The sequence below is a fragment of the Camelus ferus genome, chromosome 2 (assembly GCF_009834535.1).
Source record: "Camelus ferus isolate YT-003-E chromosome 2, BCGSAC_Cfer_1.0, whole genome shotgun sequence".
Classification (NCBI taxonomy): Eukaryota; Metazoa; Chordata; class Mammalia; order Artiodactyla; family Camelidae; genus Camelus; species Camelus ferus.
In genome coordinates, this window is record NC_045697.1 from 45,432,229 (window position 1) to 45,449,783 (window position 17,555).

The 17,555-nt window shown below is 37.5% G+C and overlaps 1 protein-coding gene across 2 annotated transcripts in view; it reads left to right on the forward strand.

The window, feature by feature from the left end:
* The window catches only part of PRKG2 (protein kinase cGMP-dependent 2), a 95,290-nt gene that overhangs the window by 65,456 nt on the left and 12,279 nt on the right, over positions 1-17,555 (forward strand). For both annotated transcript variants that reach the window (XM_032456912.1, XM_014564027.2), the window contains 2 exons: positions 13,176-13,339; positions 16,700-16,822. In XM_032456912.1, the coding sequence (XP_032312803.1) occupies positions 13,176-13,339; positions 16,700-16,822 (287 nt within the window). The remainder of the gene's footprint in view (positions 1-13,175; positions 13,340-16,699; positions 16,823-17,555) is intronic.

Genomic DNA, 17,555 nt, shown 5'->3' on the forward strand with positions numbered 1-17,555 from the left:
TAATAGAAATTCAGTATTCCATGAAAGTTTTCATTAATGGTGGAGTAGCTTGCATTGGACTAATCTTGCTGAGATTGAAAGCGTGGGAGAGCAACAAGAAATAGACATTCAAGCCTTGGAGAAAGGGACTCACACAAGGTGAAATCCACATTAACACAGCTGTTCCTTTCAAAGCACTCATTCTGTAAGGCATGGAGCATAAACCTTTAGTTAACATCATACCTAACCGTGAAATATTGAACATTTTCCATTATATTGTAAGGAAATTAAGAATATTTTCTTTCACTACTCTTTTCAACATTGGTCTTAGCAAAAGAAATGAACCCAGAAAAAGAAAGGAAAGGCCAAAGATTAGAAAGGAAGAAGCTACTGGTCTTTATTTGCAAACAACATGATTGTTTATCAGAAAAGCATGAAGAATCTACCCAAAAGGTGCTAGAAAGAGTAAGTAAATTAAGCGTGATTATAGGTATAGAGTCAATATACAAATAAAAATTGTATTTTTATAAACTAGTAGTAAATATTTATAAATGAAATTAAAATACCATTTATAGTATCAAAAATTACAAAATAATTTTAAATACATTTAATGTGTGAGACCTCTACATTGAAAATGATGACATTTTGTTGAGAAAAAAAGAAATAAATGGTAATGTTTATAAATTGTATAACTCAATATTTGATAAGACATTCATTCTCCAATTAATCCACAAATTTAAGGCCATTGCAATAAAAAAATTATAGCAGCCATTTTTAGAAACTGAGATGTTATTCTAAAATTTACACAGAAATGAAATTTAGAATAGTCAATAACCACTTTGGAAAAAAAAAGAAAAAGATTGAGGAAATTATTATACCTGATGTCAGACCTACTATAAAACTGGTAACTGAGGCAGTGTGATAATGGTGTAAGGATAGATAGCTTAATCTAGCAGAATGCAGCCCAGAAATAGACATACACAGTCAACTGACTTTTAGAAAAAGGGGAAAGGCTAGTCTTCTCAACAGGTATTGCTGAAACAGTTGGATATGCATAGGTGGAGTAAGAAGGAACATGACTCTCACCTCACACTGTATAAAATAATTCAGGGTGGATCATGGACCTATAAAACATCCAGAAGTAAACATAGGGAAGTATCTTCAGGACATGGAGTAGGCAAGATTTCTTGGAACACAATAGTAGTAATCTCAGAAAGCTTGGGCTCCTATAACAAAAATACCACAGGCTGGGTGGCTTAAACAATTTATTTCTCACAGTTCTCGACTCTGGGAAGTTCAGGGTCAGGGTGTTGGCAGATCTGGTGTCTGGTCTGGGTCCATTTCCTGTTTTCTCTCTTCACATAGAGAGAGAGAGACAGGGAGGGAGAAAGCTCTCTTCTGTCTCTTCTTATAAGGGTACTAATCCTATCATGAAGGTTTCAGCCTTGTGACCTAATTACTTCCCTCCAAATACCATCCACATTAAGGATTAGGGATTCAACGTATAAATTTGGGGGGAGACAAACATGCAGTCCATAATAATTGGATTTCATCAAAATTAAAACATTCCTGATCATCAAAATACATTGTTAAGAAAATGAACAGCCATGCCATAGACTGGTAGAAAATATTTGCAATATATAAATATATGACAAAGGTCTTGTATCCAGAAATAGACAAAGAACTCAATAATAAAAGTCAAACAACACAGTTTTTAAAAATGATCAAAGATCTTGAAAAATCATTTTACAAATAAAGACATAGGAATAATCAGTAAGCCTTATCAACAGTCACTAGGAAATGCAAATTAAAACCACAAAGATGTACGATTTCATACCCACTAGAGTGACTATAATTTAAAAGCTTGCCAATACCAAGTGTTGGTGGGGACATTTCCCTAAATTCCTAGTGGGAAAAGAAAATTATGAACTGTTTGAAGAACAGTTTGTCAGTTTCTCATAGAGTCAAACATATGCCTCTACTGTGACAAGAAATTCCACTCTTTGGTAGAAATTCTACTCCTTGGTATTTATCCAGGAAAATTGAAATCATGTCTTCAAAAGTTTTAGACAAGAATGTTCGTAACAGCTTTATTCCTGAAAGCCCCCAAATCAGAAACAGCCCAAACCCCTATCACCAATCAAATGTATAAATATATAGCAGTGTTTCATCAGTGGAACTCATCTCAGCAGCCTAAAGCAATGAATTGCTGCAGGCAGCGACATGAATGAACTTTTAAAACTATGTTGAGCAAAAAGAAGAGAGACACAGAAGAGTGTCTTCTTTATGAGTACATTTATTGCAGTCGTAGAATAGATGGTAGAAATTAATACAAGGTCTGCCTTTGGGAGGGGCATTTGACTGGAATGGGGCGCGAGGGGACTTTCTGAGATAAATGGGAGTGTCTGTATCTTGACCATGTGGTGGTTGTGGTTACATGAGTATAATCTGTATCAAAATTCAATGAGCTGTACCCCAAACACCTGTGCATTTTATTGCTTGTAAATTTTATATCAATTTGAAAATTTAGTGGAAAGATTAAATAGCAGATAATTCACAAGTAAAGAGAAAAATCAGTGAACTGAAGGATAAATTTAAGCAATTTACACAGAATATAGCACAGAGGCACAAAAAGATGGGAAATAAGAGAAATGAGGAGACTTGGGGAGTAAAGTGAGAAATTCCTAAAGTGTTCAATTGGAGGCCAAGGTAAAAATATTGAGAATGAGAGAGAAAAGCAGTATTTAAAGAAATAACGGCTGAGAATTTTCCAGAAGTTATAAAAAATACCAATTATCAGGTAATAAATCCCCCATAAATCCCAACTGAATCTAATGTTATTTATTGTAGCTTCTGTCTTTGCATAACAAAGCACTCCAGAATTTAACTGCTTAAAACAGTAAGAATCATGTATGTTCTCTCACAGGTTCTGTGGGTCAGGAATTTGGGAGTGGTTCTGCTGGGTGGTTCTGACTCAGGGTGTCTCGGGACGTTTCTGTCAAATGTTGGCTGGCGCTGCAGTCACCTGGAGGCTTGACGGACTTGAGAATCCACATCCAAGGTGACTCACTCATAGCAGACTGATGCTGGCTGTTGTTTGGGCGACTTAATTCGTTTCCATATGAGTCTCTAGGGTTGAATGTCTTCATGGCATGGTGGCTGGCTTCTCTCAGAATGAGTCATCTGAGAGACCGAGGAATGGCTGCAGTGCCTTTGAAGATATTCAGAGCCACCCACCAGCCCTTCCACTGTGTTCTGTTGGCCGCACGGGGTCAGCCCTGATTTATTGTGAGAGAGGACACCTCTGAATCCCAGGAGAAAGGGATCGTTGAGGCTGTCTTGGATGTTGGCTGTTGAAGTAGCAAAAGTGCAGAACAGAAACAAAGAGAAGGATAAAAGCTATCCAAGAGAAATGACGGATTGCATATAAAGGAGTAAAAATCAGGCTTTCAGTTGACATCTCAACAGCAACCATAGAAACCAGAATGCAGTGAATAATATCTTTAAAATTCTGAGAGAAAATAACTGACAAACATGTATTATAAATCCAGAGAAATTATCTTTCAAAAAGGGTGAAAAAAAGCCATTTTTAAACAAAGATGAAGAGTGTTTACCACCTACAGACAAAGGATGTGCTTGAGATGAAAAATCCCTGATGGAGGGTCTGAGATGCAACAGGGAGTGATGACTATAGAAAACTGGTAAACATGTTGTTAAATCTTTCAAAATATGGTATAAAGTAATAACTATCATTCTGCTATATAGTATTAAAAGTGAGAAAATGCTAAATAACTGAACAACAGCAGCATGTAAACTGAGAGTAGGCGTAATTGGAATTAAAGTGGGAGAAGATGTCAGTCATTTTAAAGGAAGTCAGCAAACAAGAAACAGAAAAGCCTGGGGAAAAAATCGAAGAGAAAATGCAAATTGAAAATAGGAAGAAATCTAACATATGTAAATAGACTTAACTCTCCAGATAAAACCAAACACTGTTAAATTGATTTTAAAACTTAAAATCAGCTATTATGATGTTTATAAGAAACAGACCTAAAACATGAGAATGCAGAAAGGTTGACGTTAAAAGCCTCAGAGAAGATATGTCTGGGAAATATTCAACAAATTGAAATGAGGCTTTCATTATGCTGGTATCAGGGAAGAAATATTACTAGAGACAGAGGTTACCATATGATGATGAAAGGTTCAGTTTACCAAGATGATACAAAAATCCTCGTCTTTTATTTACCTACTAACATGCTTCAAAAATAAGAAGCAGAATTTGACAAAACTAATGAGAAATTTTTAATTTTTTTTAATTTTAATACACCTCTTACAGAAATTGATAGAACATTCAGACTGAAAATCACTAAAACTTTAGAAGACGTGTACAACGCAGTTAATAAACTTGATATAATGGGCTTGTAGAATATTGTTCCCAGTGGTTAGAGAAAGCACAGTAACAAAATTGATCATATTCTAGGCCATTAAGCAAGTTATAGCAAATACAAAAAATAGGAGTTGGACTGGCAGCTGGCAGCCTAGCAATGCTGCTTTTAATAAAGTTCTTGGAGGGGGCATGGCAGTAGAGGTAGGGGCAGTGGGGGTGCCTGGTCCAGCACATCAGGAATGCACATCTGGATGATGGACAGTGGGCTGTCCAGACTTGGACATAAATGTCCTTGACGATGAACAACTCCTTGTAAAGATAACCTTGACCTCATTCTACAAATTTTGATAGGTGGCATTTTCATCTTCCTTTATCATTTCTTGGCAATATCAGTGAGGGGTCAGATATCTAAGGACAACAATAAGGAAAATTTGGGGTTTTGTTTTTGTTTGCGTTTTTTTTTCCCCAGCAAAGAATAACCAGTAAAAGCCTGGAAAAAAATACCTAAGTAGGAAAAGTTCTGGATTTCAAAAGTGTCTCTCTTGAGGCTATAGAGATGTGCCCTTCTGAGATAATTACAGAGGATGCGTTTGTAGTGAAGGGTGAAGACCTCACTCTGTTCTTCTTCCCCAGTTCATGAGAACTGAGAGTGCCAGCCTGGTTCAGTCCCACGTGGATCCCACCTGGTCCAAGCTGTCTCCATCAGGAAACATACTGGGTAGAGAGTAAGTTTAGCAGATACTACTGAAGAATCATGGAGATTCTCCCATGACTGTCTCTCACCTGCCCATTCAATGATTTCCTAAATCTTTCTCCACTTTCAAGGCTGATGAAGGCAGTCATGGTTAAGAGTCCTTCTTCTGGTTATCATGAATGAATCAGGGGTAATATTAAGATGTAGGACAGTACTTTAAGAGTCTAAAGAAAAACCCAGCTTGTTCTCAACCTAAGCAGAATTTATATAGTAGCTATCCTTCTTGGGGTTGCAGAAGAGAAAACTTGGTTGTAATCCAATAAATCTCAGCTGTCACTCATCAGTAAGTGTTCTGTATGATTGTGCTCTTAACTCATGTAGGTAATACACCTCATGTGATAACAGAACACCTCACTCTTACTTCTTTTACTTAGGTGGAGTATAGTAGAAGAAAATACAGTGTCAAACATTAAATGTTGACACTGTTGCCTGCTTCTTTATGGTCTAGCTGCTCCTGTACGCTCATAGCCCCATGATGACAGAAACTGTGCTGCAGTATTTACCGCTAGACTTAGCACACAGCTTAGCATAGAAGAATAAGTGAAAGATCAGTGGGGCAGCTTCCTTCTCATTCCCAAAATAGGAACATGGAGGTTTCGTTCACCAACGTCAAAGTATTTAAGGTAGAGATCAATAACAAAATTGAAAAAATGGGAAGAAACCACTAAAAAAATTTGAATTCACCTCACTGGAATTTTAGGAATATTTCAAAATAATTCAAGGATGAGTGAAGATTTTTATGAATATTATGAAACAGAGTTGCATAATAGAGAATTTTACATATCAACACATGTGGGTTGCAACTAAAATGATAGAGTAATGTTTATAACCTTTAATGTTTCAAGTAGGAAATAAAAACAGCTAAAAATTAATAAGCTAAGCATTCAACTTAAGAAGATGGAAAAGGGGTAAAAACAAAAGAGAAGGAACAAAATAAAGTTAAGGAGATGAATTAATAAAATATAAAATAAAAGGATACAGAGCCAGGATGTTTTGAAAGTTTAATACAACTAACAACCTTGAAAATACTGATCAAAAGAAAAAGAGAAGAGCTACAGATAAATGTGATTATGCATGAACATAAGTACAGTTAGTAAAGATTCACATGGATTAGAAAGGATTTGGGCAACTCTGCTACTATATATGAAATGTGTATATGAATATATATATGGTTGGGCTCTGGTGAGAGCTCTCTTCCTGGTTTACAGGTGGCTGTCTTCTCACTGTGTCCTCACATGATGGAAAGAGATGTCATCTTTCTTGTCTTTTTTCATAAGGGCACAAATCCCATTCATGAGGGCTTCACCCTCATGACCTAATTACCCGCCAAAGGCTCCTGCCTCCAAATATCATCACATTTGGGAATAGAGCTTCAACATAGGAATTTTAGAGAGAGACATTCAGTCCGTAGCTCACAAGATGCAGAGAATTTACTTCAAGGGCTTATAATATGAACCTTATGCAGATTCTTTCAGAAAACAGTAAAAGATAATTTCCATCTTATTCTATGAAGCTAGTGTAAACTTGATTCTCCAAAGGAAATGCCTGAGGAAGGCAAATTAATGTCCAATCTCACTTACGAATTTAATGTTAAAATCATAAGCAAAATATTAGCAAATTGAGTACTACAATTAATACAAATGGTAACAGTGCATCTTAACAAGTTAGATATATCCCAGGAATGCAAGCATAGTTTAACATTAAAAGTTTTATTGAACCAAGTCACCACTTTAATAGATTAAAAAAAGAAAAACAATTACATAAGTACCTCAATAGATGCAGAGAAAATTTTGATGTTTCCACATTCAGTTATGATAAATTCTCTTAGCAAACTTGGAATAGAAATACATTTTATTAACCCAAAGAAAGATACCTAACAAAAATTTAAACACTGTACATAATGATGAAGCATTTGAAGTATGCTCTTAAAAATCAGCAGTATAAGCACTTCTCGCTAGTATTTTACAGGAGGTTCTACCTGGTGCACTGAGATATAGATAAAATTAAAAGAAAAATTGGCACATAAACAACAAAACTTACTTCCCTTGTGATATGATTAACTCTATAGAAATCCAGAATGTAACACCAAATTACTAAAATGTAGAGAGTTTAGTATCGATGCAGCCTGTAAGATTAATAATGCAAGAGCTCTGTGTATTTTTAAATACCAGAAATATAGCTGACAAATAGGAATACAAATGCCATTGAAAAAAAGTCTAAAAATATAACATATATTTATATAATGTAAATAAAATATAATGTAGGAATAAAGCTGACAAAAAAGTGTAAAAGCTTTATTGATAAACTTATACAAATTGATAGAAAGACATTAAAAAGGCCTAAATTCATTCTCTTTTGGGCACAGAACTAGAACTTCTGTGTGGCTAGTTGTGACTACGTGGTACAGTTCGAGCTTGCGCGATGAGAGCTGCATGCTGTGCCCTGCTGTCGGACCTGGGCTGATGAGGGTCTTCGCAGCTGGTTTCTGTGCAGCCTTTCTGGCTCCTGGCCGATGAGCACAGGCAATTTGAAGTTGGCAGAGCCTAGTGAGCCCGCATCTCTGAGCCACTGCTTGGAGGAGATTTCCGTGCTACTCAGGAAAACCCATTATGTGAGGAAGAAGTAAACGAATGTAGAGTTTAAGCTTTTATACTTTCTTGAATATGTTTGTTGCAGTAGCTAGCATTACCCTAACTCAGAAAGATGTATTAGGTTTAAAAATAGGACGGTTCAAATCAACCATACTTCAATTTAAAAAAATTAAAAACAAAGTGAAACAAAACAATACAGTATATAAAATACATATACAAAAAAATAGGAAGGGCCAACATCCTAAAGATACCAGTAGTTCCCCAAGTGACCTACAGATCTGATACCCTTCCTGTGGCATTCCAGCAGAGCACTCCATGAAGCTTGGCAAGCTGATTCTAAAGTCTATACAAACTGACCAAAAGCCAGGAATAGCCAAGACATTTCTAAGGGCAAACAAGAACAGAGTGGGTGGGAACTCTCTCAGATATCAGAACTAATTATAATGCTCTAGCTCAAACGAATTACTAAGGGGGGTGCAAATTAAAACCACAGGGACTTAATACATACAGATGGCAAAAAAGAAAAGTGGATGTCGCTAAAGATGGTAAGGATGTAAAGCACTAGGAACTCTTGAACACTGCTGCTGTGAAGGGGTTTGAGATATAAGTACCTAAAGGAAATAATTTGACAGCATGTAGTGAAGTTGAATGTACCATATCTTTGACCCAGAAATTCTGCCTTCTTAGACATGTCCAGTAGGCAACGTGGAAAATGATGTTTTTGATGTGCTAACGCACCATTAGATGTAAGACAAATTTCCATCAAGAGCATAATGGACAAAAGCATTTATAGCAGGGAAAATAACTGTACTGCGATATGGATTAAATTCAAAAATATGATTTTAAGTGAAAAAAGGCAATTTGCCCAAGAATAGATAAGATTTATCTATAAGTTTTAAAAATGAGACCTATGTATCATTTAAAGATATTAGGTATGTGGTTAAATTAGAAATCAGTGCAAGCAAATGATAAATACCAAAAGTCAGAGTGACGGTGACCTGTTGGCAGTAGGTATGGGAGGGATGCACACGGTGACCTGTTGGCAGTAGGTCGGAGGACAGTATGGGAGGCACAGGGCTTCTGCAGTGGTTCTCTGCTAACTATTCCACTGGTCGTGGGTACGGTACAAGGGTGCTTTCATTATCACGCTTTATAACTTGCATGTATGACACATTATATGTGTCAAGTATTTCATAACTTGAAAAATAAAAATAAACATCAACTCTAACTAGATTCTTTTTGCCAGACCATTAATAGATGTACTTAGTAAATGACAATGAAGCTTTTCTCACCAACGTGCTTAAAATATGTTGCTCCTTTTCCCTTAAAAATCTACTTACTCATCAGTTTACCTATTATGAGAAGGTTCCTTTGGAACTTAGTTTTAGTCTTATCTCAAGGATCCATGACCTTCCTAGACTTTAGTTTTGTCATCTCTAACATTGGGATATCATACTTTTGAATTTAATCCCTAACTCATGAAGCTGTTGCAAAAATTATACAGATACATCTTATTGAAACCGATGTTAACAGTTATCTCCTCGTTCAGATTTTTTCACTAAACACATGGCAAACATCTGCTGTGCTACAAATGCTGTGAGGGGTACAAAATAAATAGGATGTAATGCCTTTTCTCAAGGAGCTAGATTTATTCACACACAACTAGACGATGCTTCCGCAGGGGATGTAATTGTGGAATATAAACAGTGTTAAAGAATCTTGTAAGAGGAAAGAGTTGGTTCTGTAAATTCAAAGGCTTCATAGAGGTGGCGGCATATGAGATGAGCCCTCAATGATTTGATTTTCTTTGCTCTCGTGTATGCAAAGCTCCCCTACACCTTTCCCACGTTCCACTAAGCACTCCCAGTGTTGCAGGTGAGTCACCACAGCCCCCTGAAGAGTGGGGTGCTGCTAGGAAGGACTCTTAGCCTCTCTCACTCACTCTTCCACCCAGTGGAAGCCATCCACGTTGTCCGTTTTAGTGGATGGATGTTAGTATCATAAGGACAGTGAAATCCTCTTTGGTTATTGGTGGACAGAGTAAACAGATTCCATCTTACCCTTGTCTAGACTTGGGCAAAGCAAGTGCCCTAAAAATGCCACATAAATATTTTCTTTGGAAGGTACATCTCCATGAATCATCTGGCTTAATTAAACTGGTCATTTTGTATCTTTTTTTTTTTTTTAATGTGAGCAAAAGAACCAATAGCTGACACATTTACTGACCCAGAGAGAAACTTCTGGGAAAAAGCTACTGCTTCCTGGACAGCAGCTCCAGCAAGCCACAGCACTGATTTTTCTGTCTAAAGGAACCAATCATTGCTGCAGATTTAGAAGCATCTTAATATCTTCTGGTTGATTAAAATCTTTGGAGACTTAATGTTTTTAAGCTTTCAGCATAATGTAAGCTGCCTTTCATGATGGGGATTGAACAGAGAGACAAGGGAAAACCTGTGTGCAGCTTCTCCAGAGATTCTTCATGAAAGCTTAGTTCTGCTAGGAAAATTTTTTTTAAAAAGGAAGCATGGAAGACTGTCTTCTTTTCTTCTGGAATAATCCCTTTAAAACATTAGCCAGGCCATGCATAACCCTCTTATTAATACTCCAATGGCCTCTTAGGAAAAGAAGTCTGAAGTTCTTTCTGAGGTTTGCTGGACCACTACACAATCCGCCCTCACTGCTACCTCTCTTCCCTCCCACACCAGGGCCCAGACACAGTGACCTTCTTGCCAATCCCTGATCTTAACCATGCATGTTCCCAGAGGCTAGAGCCTTTGTACCAGCTGTTTACCTGTCAGAATCACCCTTGCTCAGATTTCTCAGATCACTCATTCTTTTTTTTTTTTTCAAAGATTACCTTTTATTTATCTTTTTGAAAAAAAAAATTTTAATGGCAGTACTGGAAATTGAACCCAGGCCCTTGTGCCTGCTAAGCATGCGCTCTACCACTGAGCTCTACCCTCCCCTCACAGGCCTCTCATTCTTATTTCACATGGATTTCTGCTGATATCTGCTCAAATGCAGTTCCTCAGAGAGGCTTTTCTGATCAGCCTATTTAAAATATAGTTCCTAGAGTTCTCAGTACCTAACTGCTGTATGTGCCACATAACATAAGCCACTGTCTGGCAATATTATGCATGATATTATATTTTTATGCTGGTTCTCCCCTTTCTTTTAAATGTAAGCTCTAAAAGGACTGCGGACTTTGTATCCTGATGCTTGGTACAGTGGTGATTTTCAATAAACATTCTTTGAATAAATAAAGATAAGAACTTGCATTTCTGTTGCCTAGAAAAGAAAGGGTTAAAGAAAAGATTGAGGCTCTGCGGTGGTATCCATGCTGGTACAAGGCAGAGGTAGTGTGAATTTTTATAGAAAATGCACAGAACTTCACATCATAAGGTCCAGGTCCGTCTGTATTAGGCACATGACTTTGAATAGGTCTGAGTGTCAATTTCCTGCAACCAAATGGATTAAAGTTGATATGATCAAGGGAGGGAAAGAAAGTGGTAAGTTTTCATAAATCTTAAAATCTTAATATAATTATTGCCATCTCTTTGGGCCAGTACATAAATACAAAAGCAAAACCAGGTACTCAAAGTTTATTATTTTCAGAGCTAGGAAAACCCTCCCAACCATCTAATGAACTTCCAGTAATCCTAAAAAGGAAAATTTAGGTGCAATTTAAAAAAATGAGTTGAAAGGCTGTTACAGAACAATAAAATACAATGTTTTTATATATACATGGATACAAATGCAATTATAAGCATTGCTTTTTTGTCTCTTAAATTTCAGTCTTTATAAAACCAGGCAGGATTTTCATATTGGTTCTTTCTCTGAGGAGTAAGTAGAATCATCATATTCCCAGTCATGTCTTGGGTATAATCTTTGAGAGTCATTCTGTGTTGATGAAAGAAAACAGTAAAAGCCCACTTCAAATTAGGTTGTTTCAATTCCCATTTTCTAATAAGGATATCCTTGCTGTTGTGTGATAAATACCAGAAAGCATTAGTAAAAAGGTACATTTCAAGAGATTTTTAAATGTAAAACAAGCGTTTTAAATATTCACATTTGAATAAATAAATGAGGGCTGGGTTTTATAGGTCACTGACTCATAATTTTTTAGTGAGGGCCTGTTTTGCTATGTTAACCTGATTTGTTTAATTTTTTTAACCAAGACTATTGCCATATTATTAAGCTAGTCCATGTGTAATGAAGCTGTTCAAATGTGCATGTTGAAATCCAGGTATAATTTGTGGGTCTGTTTACTTGAGGGAGGTGGAAGGTGGTTTTACTAAAATAATACCTGTATGTATTGGAGATGAAAAGTACATGCGAAGTAACCCTTGTGGAAGGAAACCAGCTGTTTGTTTTGCAGGACAGGATTTCAGTCACATACACTGCCTCGATTCAATGAACGGGTCTTCTGTTGCTCTGGCCTTCTTTCCTGTCTCTGTTCTATGCACAGAGTTCATTGACTAGAATCTTAGAGAAGTGGGGTGGGGGCCTAATCGGAAAAGACAGATGAGGCTACTACCCCCCATTCATTACCCTGAGAGAGTTCCTGCTCCTCAGTCAGGGCTGAGCTCAGATGTCACCTCCTTGCAACATCTTCCCCAGCCGTCTTCTCCCTAACGTTCCAGAAGAATATGTCTGTCTGCTCTCTGAGTTTAGCCTAATCTTCTACTATTATCATGTTTCACGTGACATTTTATTAATCACGTCTGTGTAAGTCTTCCCAATACTCTGAGCTTCTCCTGGTCAACTCTGTATCTGTAACTTAGCACAGAGCCTGGCTTATAGTGAGAGCTGGCTCTGTTGTTTCAGAATAAATAAGTTAATGCAGTTGCTACCACCACCCACTACCGTGAGAGGGACTGAAAGTGGACAGAGTCCAGAAAAAGTTAAGATTGGATGATCCCATCCCATCCTGGCTTTTTCTTTGGACTGCCAACATTTAGAGGGTGCAGACAACGTGCATAATGGTTTTTAAGGACTGTCCAGAATTTTAAGCCCTTCTTCTTCTCAATAGTGGTCCCTTTCCCACACTCTCAATTCTGTTATTACTTTTCCCTGTTATGACAAAGCTAGAAGTGCACAAGGGTCCATCACTTCTGCCTTCTCTCCTCTTACCAATGAATATCATTATTGATTTGAAAATTACTCATCTGCTTGTCTTGAGCTTCACCTCTGTTGTAATGATCTCCCTTTACCAAACCAGCCCTCTAGGGGTTGTGGGCATAGAGGTGTGTGCATGGAACTTTCTCCAAAGTAATGAGATATACCGTTGTCCCTGCAAAAGAATAAATGAGAGGGTCAGTGGAGTGTGTGTGTGTGTGTGCGTGCGCGCGCACCATGGTGGGAAGAGGAGGGTGGATATGTAGAAGTAAGATTGGAGAAGTTAGAGGGAAATTTAAAGAACATGAGTTTTATGGTCTCTGAAAATTTTTTTGACATCCTCTTCCAGGTTGATTTCGGATTTGCCAAGAAAATAGGATCTGGACAGAAAACATGGACATTCTGTGGAACTCCAGAGTACGTAGCTCCTGAAGTCATTCTCAACAAAGGACACGACTTCAGTGTGGATTTTTGGTCCTTGGGAATTCTAGTGTATGAGCTCCTAACGGGCAAGTAAGTACCTACAAGTTGTGTTCAGCCTTTTCTTACTAATGGTAACAAATATATGTAATTTAAGAATTTAACATTTTGGGGGTGTTTTTGATTAAGCACGATGCCTCTTCCTCTCCGTATTATGTCATATATAGCATGCTTGCTAGGTCATGACACCGTGAAAAGGCTCAGGAAGCTGCAGGAAAGGAGTGCAGAGCTGCTGTGGTGTGCCTGAAAATGGCAAGGCCTGTAAACACAGGTAGCATATTAAGTGGATAAAGGTTTTGGTAATCCATCATAGAAATAAGAACAGGAATTGAAATTGTGGGCTGTAATTATTTCCTCATTTTTTTTGTAGTTGAGAAAATAGCAGTCTTAGGTCAATTAAATCCATTGATCAATTAAATTTAACCATGTTCTTCCATCTTCCCCCCAAATCATTAGCCAGAATAGCTAAGAGAAAGCAACATTGATGGATTTAAATTTTAATCCCTTTGTCAACTGCGTTCTAGAGGTGATAATGAACAGAGACAAGACACAGTGGGAGTTTTAAAGTTAAAGTTGGATTGTCATTCCTGAAGCCATTAAAGGGCTGTACTAATGAATGTGAGATCCCAAATATTCAATGTGCATGCACACACCCTTATTCCCTCACATTTGTAAAGCACTTTACAGTTTACTAAGCACTGACATGCATATTATCTAGTTTAGTTTTCACAAACTTGGGTGGACGTTAAAGCAGGATCTTTAAAAACTATTTTATGACTTAAATTTCTATTATGATTAGTTTATGATTTAAATCTTATAGATTAAAAAACTAAGCCGGAGAGCTTCCTATCTAAGATCAGGGATTTGATCCCAGGTTTTCTTTCCATTACACACGTGCCTTACACATATGTGTTTTAATATAGTGCTTGGAAAATACACACAGGATTCAGATCAGTTTTCTTTCCAGTTTTCTACCTCCATTTCTCATGAGCTGATTTGGTCATCCTTATAAACCTTTACAACCGAATATTCTAAGTCTTGATTTCAGGGAGGATTTGCATGTGGAACGCTATAAGGAATGCTGGAATGAGCCCAGTGATGGGGATTCAAGTCTCAACACATACTTTTCAAAAAGAGAGTTTCATAGAATCTTCTTTGAACTTTTGACACTACAGATGTCAACGTTGGATTACCTGTGGCTCCTTCAACGTCCTTGTCCACATGCATTGAGCAAACAGATATGAAAGATTATTTTATATTATCTGTAATCATTTTCAAATATTCATTGCTTAAGATTTTGAAGGAAAGAAGAGAAATTTTTTCAGACAGTTATTTCAGAGAGAAAGTTGCTTAAGGTCTCAGGACGCAAGGATTTCTGTTTCAAGAATTTGTTTCTTCGTCCCTGGAAAAGTCTTCAGCTGCATTTCTAAAAGATACATGATGATCTTTCAGGTGGCTGGAGAACATACATTTCAGTCTTCATCAGCTGGAGTAGATTGTTACAAGAAGTAGGGAAATACAGTGAGGGAATGAGGAAGGGGGAAAAAAAACCTCAGTAACTTGGAGTTGCTAACGTGGCCTTGAGCTGTCAGAAAGAAGCTGAGAATTTGTTTTTGTAAAGGCTTTCAGAGTAGGGTGTGAGAAGAGTTTGTTTTAAATACCCTGAACTCTAGAGAGTCGGGAGGTAAATGAAAACAAGGAAAGAAATGAAATAAACAAAACAAAACACAGTTGTGATATTATACAGTATTTTCCTTTCTCTTTCTGGCTTACTTCACGTAGAATAACAATCTACATATATATGTATATATATACAAAAAATAAAGAACATGTAGACTTTACATTAAAAAACATAGTTGTAAATATATAAATAGATGGAAGATATTATAGCAATGGTTTTTGTTTCCCACCTCATTTTTGTTACAAGTGAAACAAAGATTATAGAAAACCGACCTTGTTTCAAGTTTACTACCAAGAGTGGGAACTCTCACCGGTCAGAAGTCTCAAGCATGACCAAGATATAGCAGAGTTGTTCATAAAAGTCATCTTTAACTTTCAAAAATTAAATAACTATAGAATAGGCATTAAAGTGGTTTTGAAAGCAGAGTGTATGCGTTAACATGTTGCCCAAATTCAATGGTTAATTTCCAAAGCTTTCTTACTCATCTGAGCAACAGTTTCCTTGAAATGCTCCCTTCACGTGGCTTCTAGGACCTCCCTTCCTCTCATTTCTCTTCCTGTGCTAGAGGCTCCATCTCAGAGTTCATTGCTGGATCCTTCTCTTCATCCTGACCCCTTCGGTGGTCATTGGCCACTTGACTTCTTTTCTGTCTATTCACTCCTTGGGTGATATCATCCAGTCCCATGGTCGTAACTACTGTCTGATAACTCCCCAGAATCATGCCTCCAGCCCTGACCTCTTCCCTGAATGCCAGACTCATAAATTCAGCTGTTCGCTTAACATCTCTATCTGGATGTTCAAGACATAAGTCTGGAGTTTCTGCTTCATAAGCTACTCCGCACCCTTGCCTCCCACCCTCAACCCTTACCCCAGTCTTTAATCGATTCCATAGGTCAAAACACTTAGCATCATTCTTGAATCTTTTCTTTCTCCTACACACAGCATTCACCCCATTAGCAAATCCTGTTGGCTTTATCATCGAAGTAAGTCGAGAATCCAAACACATCTCACCACCTTCACCCCTACCATTCTAGTCCAGGCTGCCAGACCTTCCTTTCCCCACCACGAGTACCATCACCGTTTATTTTCAACACATTTTTAAGAAGCTTACTCTGGCTGCTGTAAATTAGATCACCAGACTCAGAACACATTCCCAGGTCCTTACCATCGCCCATGAGATCTCTGCGATGTTCCCCTATCTCTTATACTCCTCCCCTGCTTACCACTCACTCCAGCAGCATCACTGCCCTCCTCACTGTTCCAGGGACAACCTGTGTCCACTCCTGACTCGTGGCCTTTGTCCTTGCTGTCTTGGAGTCCTTTGCCTACAAGAAAACAGTGTGGCTCATTCACTCCTCTTCGTTCCCACCTCTGCTCGATTGACAATGTATGAGAGAGGCTTTTCCTGTCCACTCTGTCTCACAAAATCACACCTCTCCCTCTCCCTCTTTGTTCTCCCCTCTATTTTTCTTTTCTGTGATTATGACCACTTGACAGATTACCTCTACATGTGTTTGTGTGTCATTTGTTAAGTGATGTGAAATTAATGAAGCTATTTTCTAGCATATATCCAGATTTAGTGGAACACTAACCTGTAAGAGAGGGGGAAGGAAGAAGAAAGGGAGGGAAGGAAGAAAAAGAAAAGAAAAGAGGCTTAGTTAGAACCGTGTCTCAGATGCTGGTCCAAGTGTCCTGTTCTGGCTTTTCTCTAGCCCGCCCTTTTCTGGGATTGACCAAATGATGACCTACAATTTGATTCTCAAAGGAATTGAAAAAATGGATTTTCCCAGAAAGATAACAAGACGACCTGAGGATTTGATTCGGAGGCTTTGCAGGTGAGAGTCATTATTAAAAACCCCTTGTTCTTGGGAAAAGTGTGAAGGCTTCTCATTTCTGCTTCCACACATTTATTTTATTTTTTTCACACATTTAAAACTCAGGTATATATTTACTTTTTGTACTTTTCTATGTAGCCAAATTATATTTAAAGAAAATCATTTTCTATCTTGCAGTCTATGCCAGGAGTTTGAGTTTACTTCGTATTATGGAAGCACAGAAACTACTTATAGTTCAAAAGAGATGCAGATTACTCAGGTCATCGTTGAGAATCGTCTTTGTCTGTTATAGAGGAAAATAGACCACAAACCTTAACTCAATAAAGGAGTAATTTACAGCCTTGTTACTTTGAGAGAGAATCAGTGGTGATGATAAACGTGTTACTATATGCCCTCTTTCAATCTTCATTTGAAAAAACGTACTGCTCTGGCCTCATTTTAAATTACTACTTACCATTAGAAATAATTTATTGGAGAATAGAAGATTTCTAGAATTTTATTTAAACTTCATTTTGTCACTGTTTTTTTGGTTTTTGTGCACATCTGAACTTTTTAAAAAGCAGTAAAGTTTAGTAAATTTAGAATGTGAAACCTAGCTGTGGGGTTGCCCGCAGAAATTTCTGCCTGCTTCTAAAATTCCAGCTCTATTGTAAATGATTCTTTAAAGCTTTCCTTGGTTTTCCTAGTAGAGTTGGTAAAATAGCACCATCCTGTTCTTTTAAGCATTTATTCA